Source organism: Episyrphus balteatus, chromosome 4 (assembly GCF_945859705.1).
Source record: "Episyrphus balteatus chromosome 4, idEpiBalt1.1, whole genome shotgun sequence".
Taxonomy (NCBI): Eukaryota; Metazoa; Arthropoda; class Insecta; order Diptera; family Syrphidae; genus Episyrphus; species Episyrphus balteatus.
Window position 1 is genome coordinate 62,588,610 of NC_079137.1, and position 17,753 is coordinate 62,606,362.

Genomic DNA, 17,753 nt, shown 5'->3' on the forward strand with positions numbered 1-17,753 from the left:
GAGTTTATATTTTTTACGTTTTTAAAATGTTGTTTACTTATAGAAAACTTTGAAAGTATAACAAAGTATTAAATAAAATGTTGTGGATGGTTAAAATTTTTTTGTTAAGAGAAATAAAAACAAAACTAAAAAATATCGTGCCTAGATTTTTATAAAACAAAGCGATTGCCATTTCGAAGTAATTGCCATTTATTTTTTGAAAATGGGTCCATTATTACAGTGGTGACGAAAGTCCAAAAATTTTTAAATTAATTTTTTGGTGTTTTTAGCGTTTTTTGGCCATAACTTTTTTGTTAAGACAAATAAAAAAAAAAACTAAAAAATATCGCCCCTAGATTTTGATTTAACGAAGCGATTGGCGTTTAATTTTTCAAAATCAGACGAGTTTTGCGACTTTGGTGGCTGTCCAAACCGCAGCAGACAAATTGTCTGCAAAGTTCAGGATAATTTTTTATTATTATTTTTTTTTTGTAAAAGCAGTAGGTAAGTGGAATTCATTTGTTTGTGGTGTCTTTATTAAATACATTTACCGTTGTTTTTTATTTATTTTTTTTAAAAATGATGGGTGGTAAATAGAGATGACATAGTTTTATCAACAATAACGCCTTTATTTACAATTAAGGGTGGATTGTTTTTAGCGTTTGTAAAATGTTTATTACTCATCGAAAACTTTGTAAGTATAACAAAGTATTAAATAAAATGTTGTGGATGGTTAAATTTTAAAAAATAAAAACGCAACTATTATACAATTTTTTGGGAAATTGGTACAAATTATGAAACCTGAATGCATTGGAGGTATTCTTTCGTCAAGGGTATGACACTCGTGCATTTATTCATTTTTTACTTGCTCTATATTGGTTTCGTGTCAAAAAAAAATGTCGAGGTAATAATTAAAACTAATATTACGATGATGGAGAAGTCCAAAAAAGTGGGTTTGGTCATGACGTCCGTCGCGTCGGTCTGTGCGTCCATCTGTACAAGTAGCTACAGCTTAAAGGTGTAGATGAATTTTCTTGAAATTTGATATGGATGTTTTTTTTTTTGTAATTTCCAATTACCTCCCATACAAAATTTTCGAGTTATTGCAATTTCCTCGAAAACAGCTCTAACGATTTTGATTAAATTAAACCCACGTAATGCTGTACATAGTTCTTATATAACTGCGTTTTTTGTTTTTCTTAAAAAAAAAAAATACGAATAACGGAAATATGGTATTAACATTTTTTTAAATCGCTGATGTTGGCTCTTCCAAATTTCTTAAGCGTTAATATCTGCGAATCTATTTCAAATTTATTTTCAATTTGTACTTTGACTTAAATAGTACACAAAACATTTGTAGCTTCTATAAAAAAAGAGAATAAACATAAAAATGATTATCTGTAATCAAAAAAGGGTGTTATAAATATCAATGGTGGGACAACTTTTTTTTTTGGTTGGGTTCAAAATTCTTTCTTTCAAAATTTTGCTTGCAAAATTAAGTTTTTCAAAATTCTGCTTTTTATAATTCTGTTTTACAAAATTCTACGAAAATTAAAAAAGTGTTTGAAAAATGTTAAAAAGCGTGCGCATTTGAAAAACAGAGTTTTCGTTAAAAAAGCAGAGTTCTGAAATTTTAAGTTAGAACTTTGACCGGCTCCCACTTTTTTTAATCCAATTGATAACATAAAATATTTAGTAAGTGTTCAAAAACTCCAAATTAATTAATAATTTTTTAAAATCATCGGATTAGATTTTGTCTAAAAAAATCTACGAAACCCGAGCTGAACATATACAAAAATCAGAACTTTGACAAAGTTAAAACAAAAAAATTAAATGACAATCAATATCAAAATTTCAAAAATGCTTAATGTCATTTCAGAGATATTCGGAGCCTTATTTTTTGATTATTTTTTGCAGGACTCCTAAAAGAATATACCGATTTCGTTACAATTTGACACATTGGTATTTCCTAACTAAATTATACTTGCATTAAAAAACTTTTTTTCAGAAAATTAAAAAAAAAGATTAAATATTTTGATTAAAATTTTCTATAAAAGTCTACAACTTTTAGAAAAAAAAAAATGAAAATTAAATGTTTTTAAAATACATAAAAGTGGCTGATTTTCTTTTTCTTCAACTTTTTGATTAAAAAAAATATTTGAAGAATATTTTTATGTGCAATTTTATTTTAACAAACAACTTATCTCAATAATAATAAATATCTACTATTTTTCAAGTGTCAAGGATAGATTCCAATTGAATAATAAACATTCAGGAAATTCAGTATTCACATATTTTCTAGTTATTCTGATACGTAAAATTTTCTTCCCGAAGTTTAAAAGTATCCAATGTCAATGTACCTTATAAATCTCACTCAAAACCTGATGAAAACAATAATTTATTCCAGATTTTATCTTATTTTAAATTGTTTGAAATAATTAGGTAGCTATAGTCCTATTTCCATTCTCCATAATTCTTTTCCCAACATAATGAAAACATAATCATTATACGTATCTCATCAAAAGCGTATTCATATCCATTCGAAAACCAAAAGATACAAAACAAAAAACAGAGGGACATTATATAAATTGCAGATAAATTAAATAGATTTCTATCAAAATACCATTGCTATTAATCAAAACAAAACAAAAAAAATTTAAAATGAAACAAAAGTCAAAACACCCTGAAAATTGATAGTGTGAACAAAAATTCAAACAAAAAAGAAATTCCATTTCCCTCTTTCTCTCTCTTTCCATTTTCAAATACCAATTCAAAAGAATTTACCATGTAGGTATATAGTTTGTTATTTTTCCAAATGACATGACACCATAAAGGACCTTCATCCGTCTTACTTACAAGACTGTTCTAGGTAAAAAGATCGATAGATATCTTACATAAGTCCTTAAACTGAAGGATGAAGGTGGCCCCGTATCGAATATCCTTGATATCCAATTCCTATTCGAATATGGCACACGAATTGAAGAAAAAATAACAAAAAAAAATCCAATAAAAGAAATAACAACAATTAGAATGTCCTTCGACATCCTTGTTTTTTCAATTTTTTTTTTCGTTAATTTTCCAATTTTGTTGAAAAATTTCAAAAAAAAAGGAATCATTGGCTAACTGCCCAAAAAAATTCTCTGATTGATTATTATATAAATATTCAACATCTACCTGCCAACTTAACACAAGTTCACAAAAAAAAACAACACTTGAAATGGGATCGAAAAAAAGGAAAAATCCATCCATCCAAACCAAACCACACCCAAAGAGCAGATGTTTTCTCTGAATCCTCCTGACTGAATTATGGATGGATGGAATATGCCTATGCGGTCTTTTTTTTTTTTGTTGCATTGAAAACAACGAAAATGGTTTTTTTTTTTTTTTGTTTTTGGAAATATAGATGGATCCTTTCAAAAATAAAATTTTCCTCTCTCTCTTTCTAGCTCTCTCTTTTTCTGTGTTTCTATAATTAACAAAAGAATGCATAATGGATGCATTTGCCTGATGCAAATTTATTCGCTCGTTTGTTTTTCCTGTTTGCCATTAACATCATCATCATCGTTGTCGACATCAGCATTAGGTAGATACAGGTTAGGTACCAACCATCATCACCTGAATAAACCAATTAAAGCCGCAAAAAAGGAACACTTTCTGGCTCGAAAAACATATACAGGGTGTCCCAAAAGTAATGGATCAAAAGAAATATGCTGATAGGCCAACTTTAGGGCTCTCAGAATTTGGTAACTTGTTCATCCCAAATCCTTACGGTTTTCGATTTAATGCAGTTTTTGTGAAATTTCGAAAAACCCCGACTTTGCAACAGTATTTTGCTTCCTCCGCTCATAATTGATTTTTGTTTTTCACAATTTTTTCACTAAAACATTGCCTAATAATAAGAAATAATTAATTTATCAAAATATTTTTTTATTTCATATGCCATTTTGCTGCAAATTAATTAACAGTTCCATATTTTATAAAAACTCAATTTCTTTCTTTTATTTCAGAGCAACAGCCTGAAAAAAATTTGTATGGTGTGGCACTGGTTTATTATTTTGAAAACTTGCCGTGTTATAGCAGTTTTCAAAAATGTATTAAAAATTCCAAAGTTGCAAATAGAACAAAAGATATTAAAATTTGAATGCAAAAAAACAGACGTTTTCAGAGCAAAATAACAAACAAAAATCGAGGCTTTTGTTCAAAAAGAAATAAACAAACAACACTCGAGAAACTGTGTTTATTTTTCTTTGTTATTTTTCTCTGAAAAGCCCTGTTTTGTTGCTTTAAAATTGTAATATCTTCAGTTCTAACTTCAACTTTGGAAACTTTTATACATTTTTGAAAACTGCAATAACACGACAAGTTTTCAAGATAATAAACCAGTGCCACACCATACAAATTTTTTTCAGGCTGTTGCTCTGAAATAAAAGAAAGAAATTGAGTTTTTATAAAATATGGAACTGTTAATTAATTTGCAGCAAAATGGCATATGAAATAAAAAAATATTTTGATAAATTAATTATTTCTTATTATTAGGCAATGTTTTAGTGAAAAAATTGTGAAAAACAAAAATCAATTATGAGCGGAGGAAGCAAAATACTGTTGCAAAGTCGGGGTTTTTCGAAATTTCACAAAAACTGCATTAAATCGAAAACCGTAAGGATTTGGGATGAGCAAGTTACCAAATTCTGAGAGCAATAAAGTTGGCCTATCAGCATATTTCGTTTGATCCATTACTTTTGGGACACCCTGTATATTTTCCGGCCATGAGAATAATTAAAAAAATCCTTACACACACTCACACAGAGAGAGACAACTGAAAATGCAAATTTTGCTAAAGGAGCATCTCATTTTTGCCAGATTGATGTGTTAGAATGGGAAAATATCATTTTTCGGTATGAGAAGACGAAATTTCCAAAATTGCATCGTAAATTGTGGCGTTGAATGTCCTGAATCCGACCCAATTAAAAAGCACACACATACACTAAAACAGTGCTATAAGAATAATCCACTGAAAAGGATGACATTTAATATTCATTCACCAGTCCAACATCCTTACAGAACGAAAATTCCCTGATTCGTGTTAGGTAGTAGTAAAAGGATAACAAGGACCCCTTTAGGGAGTCGGAAAGGAAGTAAGAAATCTTTTTCTTTTCCCGCAGTCAGCTGGCAAAAAGGATGCAAAACAGGATCGGAGTTAAATCTCCTTGCTTAAATTTATGCAAGTGTTTCAAAAGGATACCCCCGAAGAACTCAAATCAGGACCTTGTATCAACTATATTTCACTATCCTATACGAAGAGAGTCAGAGTCTTTAGTTTTAGCTTAACTTTCTGTGTCTGCTGGCTGGATGAGTATCCTGGTTCTCCAGGATCCCTTCTAGTTATGGTAGATGGAACAAGAAAGTTTCTGTGCTGTTGCTCCTGGATCCTGGTGATGATGATGATGACGATAAGATACAAGGAGAGTATATAAAGACGTGGTTTTCTTTGCACCTTGTTTTTTTTTTTTTTGTTTTTTTTTTGTTCAATTTGCATTTTCAGTGTATTTATTTTCTATGTAAAAGTCCTGCTGGGGTTGAATAAGGATTTACTTTAAATAATCTTTACATTCCCTTTTTTCATTCCTTATAAACTCCTCAGAGGGAGGGATATATCTTGAGGATATTTTCTATGCAAAATGAACGTGATAGGAAGGATGCTTTCTTTTATGTTTACTTTTTTAATTAAAATAAATCAGAGAAAAAGGAGTTTAACTACTATACTACTACAAGCTTACTTACTATAAGTAGAAGAGATAGTGTTAATTAGTTATTTAGGTTATCTTGCTTATTTATGTTGAATTTAATAAACACACTGAAAAAGGGATATTTTTTTTGGTGGAGTAGGAAATTTATTGGATGTAGTGTGTACATGAACCATGATGTTAAATTGTTTATTGTTATTTGTGTAAATGCCTGAAAGTATGTGATGCAATTTTTGGGGTGAGTGAGGATTTTGAATGGATTTTACGTTTGAGAGAAAAGTTTTTGGTGCATACTTTTAGGAAAAAGTTTGGTTTATGATTCAAAAATTTATTTTTTTAAAACAGTTAGGCTATATGAATTTTTGGTATTTAAGATTTGTTTAGGTAATTGACCTTTAAAATTCGTTTAAAGAAAACCAAATTTATTTGCATTTAACAATAGGAATCAAAAGAGTAAGGAAACTGCGTGAAAATTTCGCAATTTTCAAGACGATTTCAGTTCTAAGTTATAGCTGAGCAGATTACTCGTGAATGCGTGGGTTTCTACAGAGACTTGGTGATTTTTAACGGCAATGACAATGGAACTTTTGATCCATTTGGGTAAGTTCCAAATATTTCATTTTTTTTTATATTACCTACTTATCGAATAGGAAGTCGAATTTTTAAAAATTTTTATAGTTTTTGAAAATGTTTAGGAGTGAAATTCACAGAAATGCCAAAAAAACGGAGGAATGTTTCTCTAAAAACTTAGGAAGAAAATGGTTTTCTTTTCTTTAAACCACAATCTTTTTTCAATCAAAGTAATTGCTTCTACAAAGTTAGGAAAAAACTGAAAAAAATATGAACTTCCTAGTGTTTTTCAGTAGTTTAAAATCATGGACTTTATTAAAGATTTCAAAGAAGAGGAGTTCCAAATTTTGATATCGACGGAATCTAGATAATTTGAGGTATTAAGGTTTAAAATGTCTTCATAAATGGTTAGACAAATTATCGTATTCATCGTAACTGTGGTCCAAAATGACTTTTTTCATTGCAAAAATCATTATTTTTAAAAGTTATAGTTTTGTGTCTGATATAAGAACTTTGTAACTATGTAGTTGTTTCCAATGCATGGTAGTCAAAAAGTGCGATAACATCAAACGACAGGTACCAACATCAACCTCAATTTTGTACTGAGGAAACGTCACAAAAGGATCCATCAACGATTGTACCAGGAAGCATGAAGTGGAGAACAGTGTTTAAATTTTTTGTTCTGTTTGAGAAAAAAGCAAAAATGACTAATGACTCTAGGTAAGAGTCGAAAAAGTGAAAGATTTTTTCAACTATCTGAGAGAATAGTAAAAATAAAATTGCCAAATCTAGGCCAAGTAATTGAAAGCAGCAGCAAAAATTATTTTCTTCAGATTTGAAAAATGCTTCAAATAGCGATAATCTCAAAAAATGGACTTACAACTTGATTTCTAGCGCCAGGACAACATCACAAACAAAACTGAAAAAAAAAAAAAATCTGTAATGAAAATGGAATTCTGATATGAGAAGGCGGCTTTCGAGTAGGACACTTAACAATTCAACTTTATTCGGAATTTTATTTTTTTTCATCTAGAAAATTTTTCGTTCAACTACAAAACTGGAATCACACAGACGTGTTTTTGCGAGACTACAGTTAATTAAAATTCAACAACAAAACCTTTCAGGAAATTACTTCACCTATTTTTTCTTAGTAAAAATGAGTTAGAACATTTTGAAACTATGGGGCATAAATAACAAAAAGTTTTCGTAAAAATTGTAAGGTATCAAAATCTAATTTTTAACGAAGTTCTTTTTGATGTTTAATCAAAAATATATATTTTTTTGTAATATTTCGCTTTTTGAAATCGAAATAAGTCGCAAAATGGAATTTGGTTGAAAAATTCATTTTGATAAGGACTTAGATTTCAAGATATCATAAATTATTTTTTCCAATATGTCTTCCAGACAAAAATTAACTTTGAAAAAAAAAAAAAAAATATTTAGGATCGTATCCAAATCGCAACGCATACGAGTTGATAAGAAAACTACTGAAATCAGTGGGCATTGGTTTGGATACGAATATCTTCTAAACGGTTAAAGCAATCAATTTGATTCCAAGATTTTTTTTATAGAACGTTTAAGCCTCTACAAGAATATATCTAGCTTATTTGAAAATAATGAGTTTTCAGTGAATAAGAAAATTTTGAAAAGTAAAAAATGTTTTTATAATTTTTTTTAAATTTGACCTCGAATATCTTTAGAATGGTTAGATTAATGAAAAAAGTTAACAAGACCTTTTTTGTGGAACAATCTATTTCCTACAAGAATATGTCTTGCGCGTTTGATTATTATAATTTATCAATTTGTTATAAAATTAAGAACAAAAAACGAATTTTGAAGGATTTTCTCGATTTTTGGACCTCAAATATCTATTAAACGGTTAGATAAACGAAAAAAGTGTCCAAAGCCTTTTTTGTAGAGCGTTCAATTTTCTACAAGAATATGTAAAGTCGATTTAAAAAAAAATGATTTTTTTTTTAGTAGAAGCTTGATGTAAAAATGGAAAATTGCGAAGCGGAGGACCTTCTCAATAAAATTAAGAACTCATATTTGGTGTGTATATTCTAGAGGTGTCTAGCAATCGATTTTTGGGAGCACCAAATCAAAAAAAAAACAGAATTTTGATTTTTTTGACCTACCCAAGTGGGGATCCAGTATAAAGAATGCCGATGTAACGAATGATCGATATTACGAACACTTTTTTCAAGTCAATTAGGTATTCTATATAACGAACAAATAACGAATTTCAGAAAATAAAAAAAAAACTTCCTTTCGCTATACCTACCCATAAAAATCCTTTAGAAAAGTAGGTATGTATAAAATACTTTTCCATCAAAAAATTATTAAAATGGACTTTTTTTATTCCTGTTCATCCCTCTATCTTTGCAATTTCATTTCATTGTTATTTCAAGTTATTTAAAAAAATCTTTAATTTAATTTTAAAAACTTCTTAAATTATTAGCTGCGTTCCTTTCGAAATATTTATCTACTTTTTAGTACTTAAAACTACTTTGTTCTACTTTGCTATACTGAAAAAGTAGTTCAAAGCAGCTTTAAGTACTAAAAAGTAGATAAATATTTCCAAAGGAACGCAGCTATTGTAAAGCTAAGTAAATTATTTACAATCTTAATAAATACTTTTAAAAGCATACTAGGTAACCATGAAAATTTTAATATTCTACATCTTCAAATAAAATGACAAGTTTAAAATTTAAATAGAATATTGTCTAAACGACCATGTTTGTTATGAATTTATTTTCATTACTGTCAAAAAAAAACTCCAGCTGTGAATTGTTTGAAAATATAATAATAATAATAACCTTTCTTACCAGTTACCACACAAAATACCAAATTTGGTTATGTCAACTTCCAACAACATATCAAAATAAGAAACATCTTAAATTGACATGTTTTAATGGGATTTCACCAAAAATTACAAATATCGATCAAAAAAGACTTGATGTGAATTAGCTTACCTGAAATGAGAAGAAAATAGGTTCAAGTTAGTTATAGAATTATTCATAAAATATTTCAATTGAGTAAGTTCAACAAAACCAAAAGCCAATGAAAATAATACAATTTAAAAATTTATATAATTCACTTTAGAATAAATTCAATTTCATAGATAGGATATGATGACCATAAAAATATTTGGTATTGTGAAACAAAAAGCTCTATAAAGTAGGAGATATATTTGTATATTCATCATTATGATTAAAATCAATTTATTCAAATGTCATGTGCATGTTTGTTCTATTATATCATTGAGTTAAGAGAGTCTCTATAACTGTCTCTATAGAAATAAATTCTAAATAGGAACATCATTAGTATATGACATAGTAATTAATTATATAACTGCATATTCTGTCTGTATACTACTTTGCTTTGAAGAAAAAACTGGAACAAAATGCATTTTTACTAGAATTAGCATTGCCATGAGAATTAATGGAAATTTATATATTTTTTTTTTGTTCGAGAATGCGGGATTAACAAATGAGTTAGTCACGAAAAGTACATTTTAATTATAACTACTTGTTATATCGACACGAAATAATTTTCTATAGAGAATTTTTAGAGTTAAACTTTAGCTGTTTGAGAAATTTTTCATATAACAAATTGACAAGATGAAGATAATTTAGAGGCGCCGTTTTTATTTTCACGAAATATTTTGCGATTGCGATTAATGACAAAAAAAAAAAATCATATTAATTTAAAATTTTACTATAAATTTTTTTTGTTATAAATAGACCAGTATTTAATTCAACAAGACGTAAACGTAACATCTAATTAAAGTATATAATTTGTTACACAATCCTAACAGTTGTTAAATTATCAAATAAAATTGCCTACAAGTATTCCAAGTATTGCACAAAAAAAAATGCAAGATATTAATTCCCGATTTTTTACAAATTGACAGCGAAGCAAAATTAAACTGTCAATTTTGTTGATAAGTTTTACTTAATAGACGCAAACTTTGTAAAAGCTAACCACGTAAAAACAAGGCAAATATAATTGTAATAAAAATGTTTGCAGAATATTGGCAAATAACAGTTGATGACTATAGTGGACGTTTAAAATTATTTTTTGTGAGAAAAGTAGGACATTTTTGTGTAACTGTCACTCGTTAATTTTTGTGCAGTGAAGTTAGAATAAAATGGAAACAATTCAATAAAGGCAGGAAGATATAAGGTAGCTAATTGCATTGCAGTAAATTAAAAAAAAATGCACGACTGGGTCGCACGCACTTGATTTTATGGCAAAAGCTTTTTATGAAAGAATATAATAAAAATAATTAAAGTTAATAAAAATATGTACAAAAAAAAAATTGAATTCGTATTTAAAAGTTACAAAAAACGAAGTTTGTTATTGAGTTTCTTGTATAGCAAAGAATGTTTACAAAAAAAAAATTTAATTAATCGTACCGTTTGAAAAATTTATACAATACACACATTCTTCTACATTTTTTTTTCAAAAAAAAAAAAAAAAATGTATGCCATTCAAAAAGAAATTAACACAATAAAATAAAGTTTCAATAAATTGGAGTTTTTAAAAGAAACATTTAGATTTTTTAATGAAAATTCAAAACTGTACTTCAAAAACTTTATCTTTCTTTAATTAACGATAATTTTACGGTTCTAAAATAGTTCTGTGTATTTTGTTAAAATCGGTTAAATAGTTTAGCTTTAATATGAAATGAAGAAAAGTTTAAAAACAAAATTTTGAAAAAATCATAAACCGGCATAATTTTTTTAAATTCATTTTTTTTTATAGCGCTTTAAACGTTCGTTTGGAAAAAATTAAAATTGAAATTTCTTAGCTTCTTAAGAGAGGTAGAAATTAGAAAAAGTAAATTAAGTTGTTTGGTGAGTTTTGTTTTCATTTTTTTTTTTTTTTTTTTACAAAAAAACAAAGTTCATTAAGAATTTAAGCTTTTTTAACGTGGTTAAAACAAAAAAAAAAAAAAAACTTTTCCAAATTGGTTTATTATAAATAAAAAAGACAACTATCCATTTATTAAGTAGTTCTTTATATCTTCCTTCATTGCCGCTGCTTTTATCGAAAATTCTTAAGACCCTACATCTTCTTCAATTTTAATTTGACTCAAAACTTTAAGACATTTTAAGTATCATACATTGTAAATTTACTGTTCGTTTGGAGAATTTTAAGGTCAAAACTTTAAGTACCTAAAGTAATTTAAATTCATATGATTATTGTTCACATATTATCACTGTGGCGTATACGTACTTTTTTTTACTTCGATTTCATTTATAGGATTTTTTATTGAGTTTTTATTCTTTATTTTTATAACTCTTAAAGTGATACAGCATTGTTACAAAAACTAGACAAATCTTAAAAAGAAAAAGTGTTCCAAAAGTGAAATAAGATCGTCTGATATCACATCACGATCTTTTTGTAATTCAAAATCATCTCAATTTTCAGTTTTGTGCAGGTCTTTAAAATACGTTGAGTGATTAAGTATTTCTAGAACCACTTTACATAAATAAAAAAAATTCACAACCTTTGCATCTTAATGGCGCCATATTCAGTTCAATGTGACGTCAGCTAGCCTATTACCAGTGGACGAAAAAGACGTTTTCAATGACACATCATTTGTCAAATTATGATAAAAAATTTTAAAGTTATTGTAGAACATACATCCACACCCATCTTTTTGACTTTGTCTCATTCGAGTAAAAAAATGTGTTTTTTTTTCGTTTTTTCTCTCTTAATACATATTATTAAATAGATTTTTGCAATTGTTAAATTAATTTTAAACCTGAGTTCCAATAACATACTTTCGAAAGATGTAAACAAATTACTTTTCAAAAGAAATTCCACAATTCGCTTTTTAATGTTTTTAATATTAAATAAACGGATTCTAATTTCCACACTGATTTTATGCTGCTTATGCACTTAAAAGGTGATGATTTATCAACTTAATACAAAATTCAGTACAAAAACATTTTATTTTCAATTGTAGGTGAACAAATTATGATGTGGTCACTAGGGTGTATACGTACTTTTTTTGTTTTAAATCGGGAAATAAAGAAGGAAAAGGCTTTTGTTTTTTTGGAAAAGTTATATGAGGTTAGTTTTATTCACTTTTTGTTAGTGAAATGAAATAATGAAATTGTAAAGAACTGGTTTGAATATAGGAAAACATTAAATCATTTGAAACAATAAAAAAAAATTAAAGTATTACCGGTTACCGGATACTTTTTTACGATTAATGATAACATAAGTGTTCTCATAAAAATTGGATTATGTTTTCAATTTTTATAACAGAATTTTTCTGGATAAGCTATGAAATTAATTAAAAAAAAAATGAATTGAAATGGAAGAATTGATTTTTTTGACTTTCGTTATTTTTTTTTAAAATTTATGTCCAAATTACTTAATAACTTTTTTCCTTGTTTTTTTGTCATTGCAAATTAATCGATGAATATCCTTTTTGGATTTTGACATCACTTAATTGCCTTCATTTAAGTAAGAACACTTACAGTCCATCTTTTAACAAAAATTAATACCGTTGTAAATAATTGATATTACAAAACTTGTAAAAAAAACGCAAAAACATGGCTTCGTTGTAAAAAAATAAATTAAATATCCAATCATTCCGAAACGATAATCAAGATTAAATAGTAATTAATTAATTACTCAGAATGCACATCGGTTTCAACAACAACAACAAGAACTACCCCCTTCCACCCTCTCTGACCATAATAATCTGTCAGCTTCAATAAATTCAAATAAGAACAAAATTATGCATAAAGTGTAAAAAAAATATATACGAATTAATATCTCTCTCCAGGTATTTCCCCACTGACTGACTGCATACATAGCATGCGGTCATCACAGATTGGATATTGGTCGTCCCAGTGATATGGTAATACACCTCTCAATATTAATTCCATATCAATATCAAAATATATATGAAATATTCTTATTAACAACAATATTTTTTTTGTACTTACCTTACAGTCGTCACATGATGTGATGTGTGAGTTCGGGTCTCTTTGTGTCGCGTCGAATAACTAACAACAGTCACATGACGTGTGGCTGTTCGGACGACACGTCGCACACGACTGCGTCCATCTCCAACCACAACAACAATTGGCGGTGGTTTTTCGTTTGGATATTGAAGAAAGGATTCAGAATTTGGTTTGTCAATTAATTCCATTTCGGACATTATGAGTTATTTCAAATTTTCGATGAATATATTATTTCGGATTTATTTTCGATTTTGGTTTTTTTTTTTTTATTTACAATTTTTATTTTTTAAATTATTTATTTTTTTTCTTTGGTTTCGTGTTACAGTGTTTTATTAAAAAGTTTTCTTTTGTTTCACTTTAACATAACATTTTTATTTCGAAAGTTCACATTTTTATAAATCGTTGAATATTTTTATTTCATATTTATTAAAAAATTTAAAATTAAAAAAATAATGTTTTTATCCATTTTTAAGCTATGGAATAGCTCTCCTTGTAATCTGGCCAAAAGAGTTTCATTTTTTGATCTGAAATTAGATTTTGAAAAAAATTAGCTTTCGAAGTCGAGAGTCTGGGATAAAGTTCCAACCAGACAACAACAACAACTAAATAAAAAGCTAATCTTTTCTGTTCACAATCGATTGGCGTGTGTGTAGTATCTATCTATGCAATTTGAATATTCATGACTCAACGAAGCAAGTTAGCAGAAGCACATTCAGTCTGTCTGTCTGTCAGTTAGTCAAAGTTACCTACACACGATATATAAATAATACTAGTATTAGAGAGTTGAATGAGTCAGTTTCAATCTCACATCATTATTTGTGGGCAATTATTCTGTTAAAACAAAAAATATATTATTATTATTTTTTTTTTATGGTGATCATGCGAACAACTTGATGTTAATATTACTTATTTTATGTATGTATTTTTTTTTTAAATATTTTAAATCAAGCGGAGGATGTGTGTATTAATTTAATTTTTTTTATGATGAGAATTAAAAAAAAAAATGCATCATTACAGTATGTGATACAAGTAAGGAACTTAGAATTTTTTTTGGAGAAATTGTTTCAAATGTATTCTACTAAATAAAATATTGTTTTTAAATTTTTTAACTAAACTAAATTGTATACAAAATATAAAAATTTGTTCTTACTAATTTTAAATTCGTAATTGGTTGAAATTAAGTTCCTACGCATGATTTGTTTTATATTTCCAAGGTAAATTGTTTTGTATTATAATAATAAAAAATACAAAATTTATTTGACTTTTCTCGAAAACTTCTCAAATGAATTTGATGAAATTAGTTTTCCTAGAAAAATACGAATAACAGAAATATGGCGTTGCGTTATTTGCGTATAGCTTGCATTAAAGGCAGAATTGTTTTTATCCAAGTTTTATGATCAAATATTTTTTATGATTATTTATTTTTAACCCTCTACTGCATGAATTACATGGGTTCTTTGGGTTGTTTCAAAACGGTTTTCATTAAAAAAAATTGTTTAAATTAATTTGTTTAAAAAATTTGTTTATAAGCCAAATTTGGCTTCGTACACATTAAGGGGTAAGAAATTTTGCTAATTTAATTTATTCAGATTATGTAAAGAATACAATTAAAAATATCAAAAGATAAATATTTATCATTTAAAAACAAAATAAAGTAAAATAAATACATTGCATTACAAAAGGTTAAGAATTAATTCAAATTTGGCTCAATTTAAGACATGGAACCGAGAAAAACAATTTGTTTTTGTCCGTTATAAACATTTTTTCTGGTTCACATTCTTTCCACTGTTGAAGTAAGTCTTGCTCCGACATTTTCACCCACTCCCAGATCTTACAAAAACTAAAAAGTAATACAATTGTTGAAAAATATTATAGGTGAGCCCCCTCCCCCTAAAATTTCTGTGGTTACGCCGCTGGAAATAGGGTTAACATGAGAAAAATGTCTCTAAAAGCGAAGAGGCTCCATTCCTGAAATAAAACATAGCTTCCAAGCAAAATTACAATGTAAAGAACAAAATTTTCCAACAAAAAAATTTAACAAATTGTGTAGATTTACAATCCCTTAATGCATATGAGGCCAAATATGGCTTCCGTACTTTTTGCCCTCCCAAGACCAGGCCAATAATTTTTTTTCAATAAAAATTGGTTCATAGCATACCTACACAATAACACAATCGATCAAAAATAAATTTTTAATTCCACTTTACTTTCCAAACAAACGCAGTAATTAACACTTAAAGTATGAATAAATTCTACACTTTCGATTTCATTGCACACGACTGATCGACTCACCTGTGATCATAAAATACACCTTTATTTTGTGTCGGACCCACGAAAAAACTATCTCTATGGGTTCTCAGAAACATAAAGAAGAGGATTGTAGTTAATGTTTACCATTTTTTTGTGACAGAGAAGAGAAAAGTGCATACAAACAGACAAAACCATATTTGGCTTCGTATGCAGTAGAGGGTTAAGTTAAAAAAAAAATCGAAAAACAACAATTTTTGTAGGTAATCTATTTTTGCTTTCTTGTTTCTTTTGTTTAAGGAGGCAACTCCTCTTAAAGTTGTTTCAAATTTTCGAAATTTTGAAACAAAACAGTCAAATTAATTTTTTTAAGGGGCCAAAACCAGCCGTTTTTAAGTTATTTTTCGATTGATGCGAATACCTTGAGAAAAGTTATTAATGTTTTTACGCAAAGCTGCTTGTATTTTTACTAACAACTAGAACTGGTGAACTTCAAAATGAGGATTTAAGAAAAAGCAGAATAAAAAAATTCATAAAATCTTTAAAAAATAATTTTTTTTGTTAAAGGGTGTTTTTTCGAGAAGTTAAGTTATGTGTAAAAAAGGTACCATTACATCAGGCATACATTTTGTTATTTCCAAACTTGGTCAATAAGTTTGGTTTTTTATTAGAACTAAAAGAGTCTACAAAATTATCTCAATATTATTCAGAATTAGTACGAAAAAAGAAAATGTGACAAAAATGGCACCCTAATGAAAATGAGAACCAAGAATCTAAGCAGTTTATGTAAACATTATTTGAAATTAAGCTTATTTTAAATGTTGTTTTTGCCATGAGAATCATGAATTACATAATAATAAATCTATTTTTGAGTTTCTTTTTAGATTACAAAAAAATGTGGAATTACTGTAAAAACTCGGTAAGAAAAATGATACCCTATTGAAATCTAGCAATAATTTTTCATTCAAATCAATCATTCTACAACAAAGTAACCCTAAAAAAGAAAGGGAAATGTGGAGAGCTTTTTATCTTGAAAAAAATTTTTTTTGATAATATAAAAGTTAAAAAAAAAAACAAGTAGCTATGTATTTATTAAAATTTCCTTAAAAAAATCAGTATATTATACCATTAAATCGACAAGGTTAAGAAAAATCAATCGACTGAATATGAAATTTCTTTAATTTCTCCAAAACCAGAATAGCTTTACTACCTATGTAAAAAAAATTTTTGAGTATTTTTTTTTTAAGTTCAATATTCTGTAAGGGAAAAAATATTCTGATTTTTTTGTAAAAAGTTGTATGATCCCTAGTTTACAAGAAAAAAAATTTCACTAGTAAATTCTAGCATTTTTAGCATTTACGATTTAATGCCTGGTTTTTGCGACAGTTTAAATATTTTTCTTATTTTTCGTCCTCTCAAAGTGGTCTAAGAAAATTTTTAAAAAATGTATGTAACTTAAATTGAAAAATGGGTGGTATCTTTTAAGACTTGGAATTACTTTCTACAAACTTTTACTATAAAAATCCAATATTAAAACAAATTATGTAGTTATATTGTAGTTAATTATGTGTTCTGTTTGAAATTACGAGTCAATCTTTTTGATTAATTATGAAAAATATTTAAATACATAATATGTACATATTACAAACGAAACTAGTTCATATTTGTATGCTAAATAAAATATTATTTATATTAAACTGTAAACATTTGCTAATTAATTCTTATCCATGACCTTGATAAAAAAGACAAAAACCAGGACAACCATACAAAAAAAAAACCCGCTTCCATTCCACTCCGTTTAAAATATTATCCATCCTCTTTCTCCTAAAACTTCTTTGGTGTTAATTAGAATATTCTCATCAAAAAAAAAAAATGCCCATAAATCATCATTCATCAAGAAGAAATCCGTAATAAATTCTAGATTTTTTTTGCAACACACTAATGACGAGGAGCGTGTGCTTCACTTCACATTTCATAGACGACATACATGGGAAAAAAAGAACCAGAGAAAGTTGTCTTCCTTACACACATTTTTTTTCTAGATTTTTTTTTTCTTTTTTTTTTTATACTACATAATGACAGTAGTATACAATTTTTTGCAGTGTTTTAAAATCCAATTAGCATAATATTCACAAAAAGTAATAAAGATTATTGTTTCATTATCAACACCAAACAACTTTCCCATCACACATAAATTTCCACCTTTTTTTTTTAGTTATCC

The 17,753-nt window shown here is 27.5% G+C and overlaps 1 protein-coding gene across 5 annotated transcripts in view; it reads right to left on the reverse strand.

Annotated features, from left to right (window-relative positions):
* Positions 1-17,753, reverse strand: part of LOC129917687 (IQ motif and SEC7 domain-containing protein 2) — a 311,301-nt gene that overhangs the window by 75,366 nt on the left and 218,182 nt on the right. Inside the window, exon 1 of one of the 5 annotated variants that reach the window (XM_055997748.1) lies at positions 13,268-13,582. The exons of 3 other annotated variants lie outside the window; for them this stretch is intronic. In XM_055997748.1, coding sequence (XP_055853723.1) covers positions 13,268-13,482 — 215 coding nt within the window. In that variant the 5' untranslated portion in view covers positions 13,483-13,582. Of the gene's footprint in view, positions 1-13,267; positions 13,583-17,753 lie in introns of those variants that run through there. One more of the 5 variants, XM_055997743.1, reaches the window with a different exon arrangement.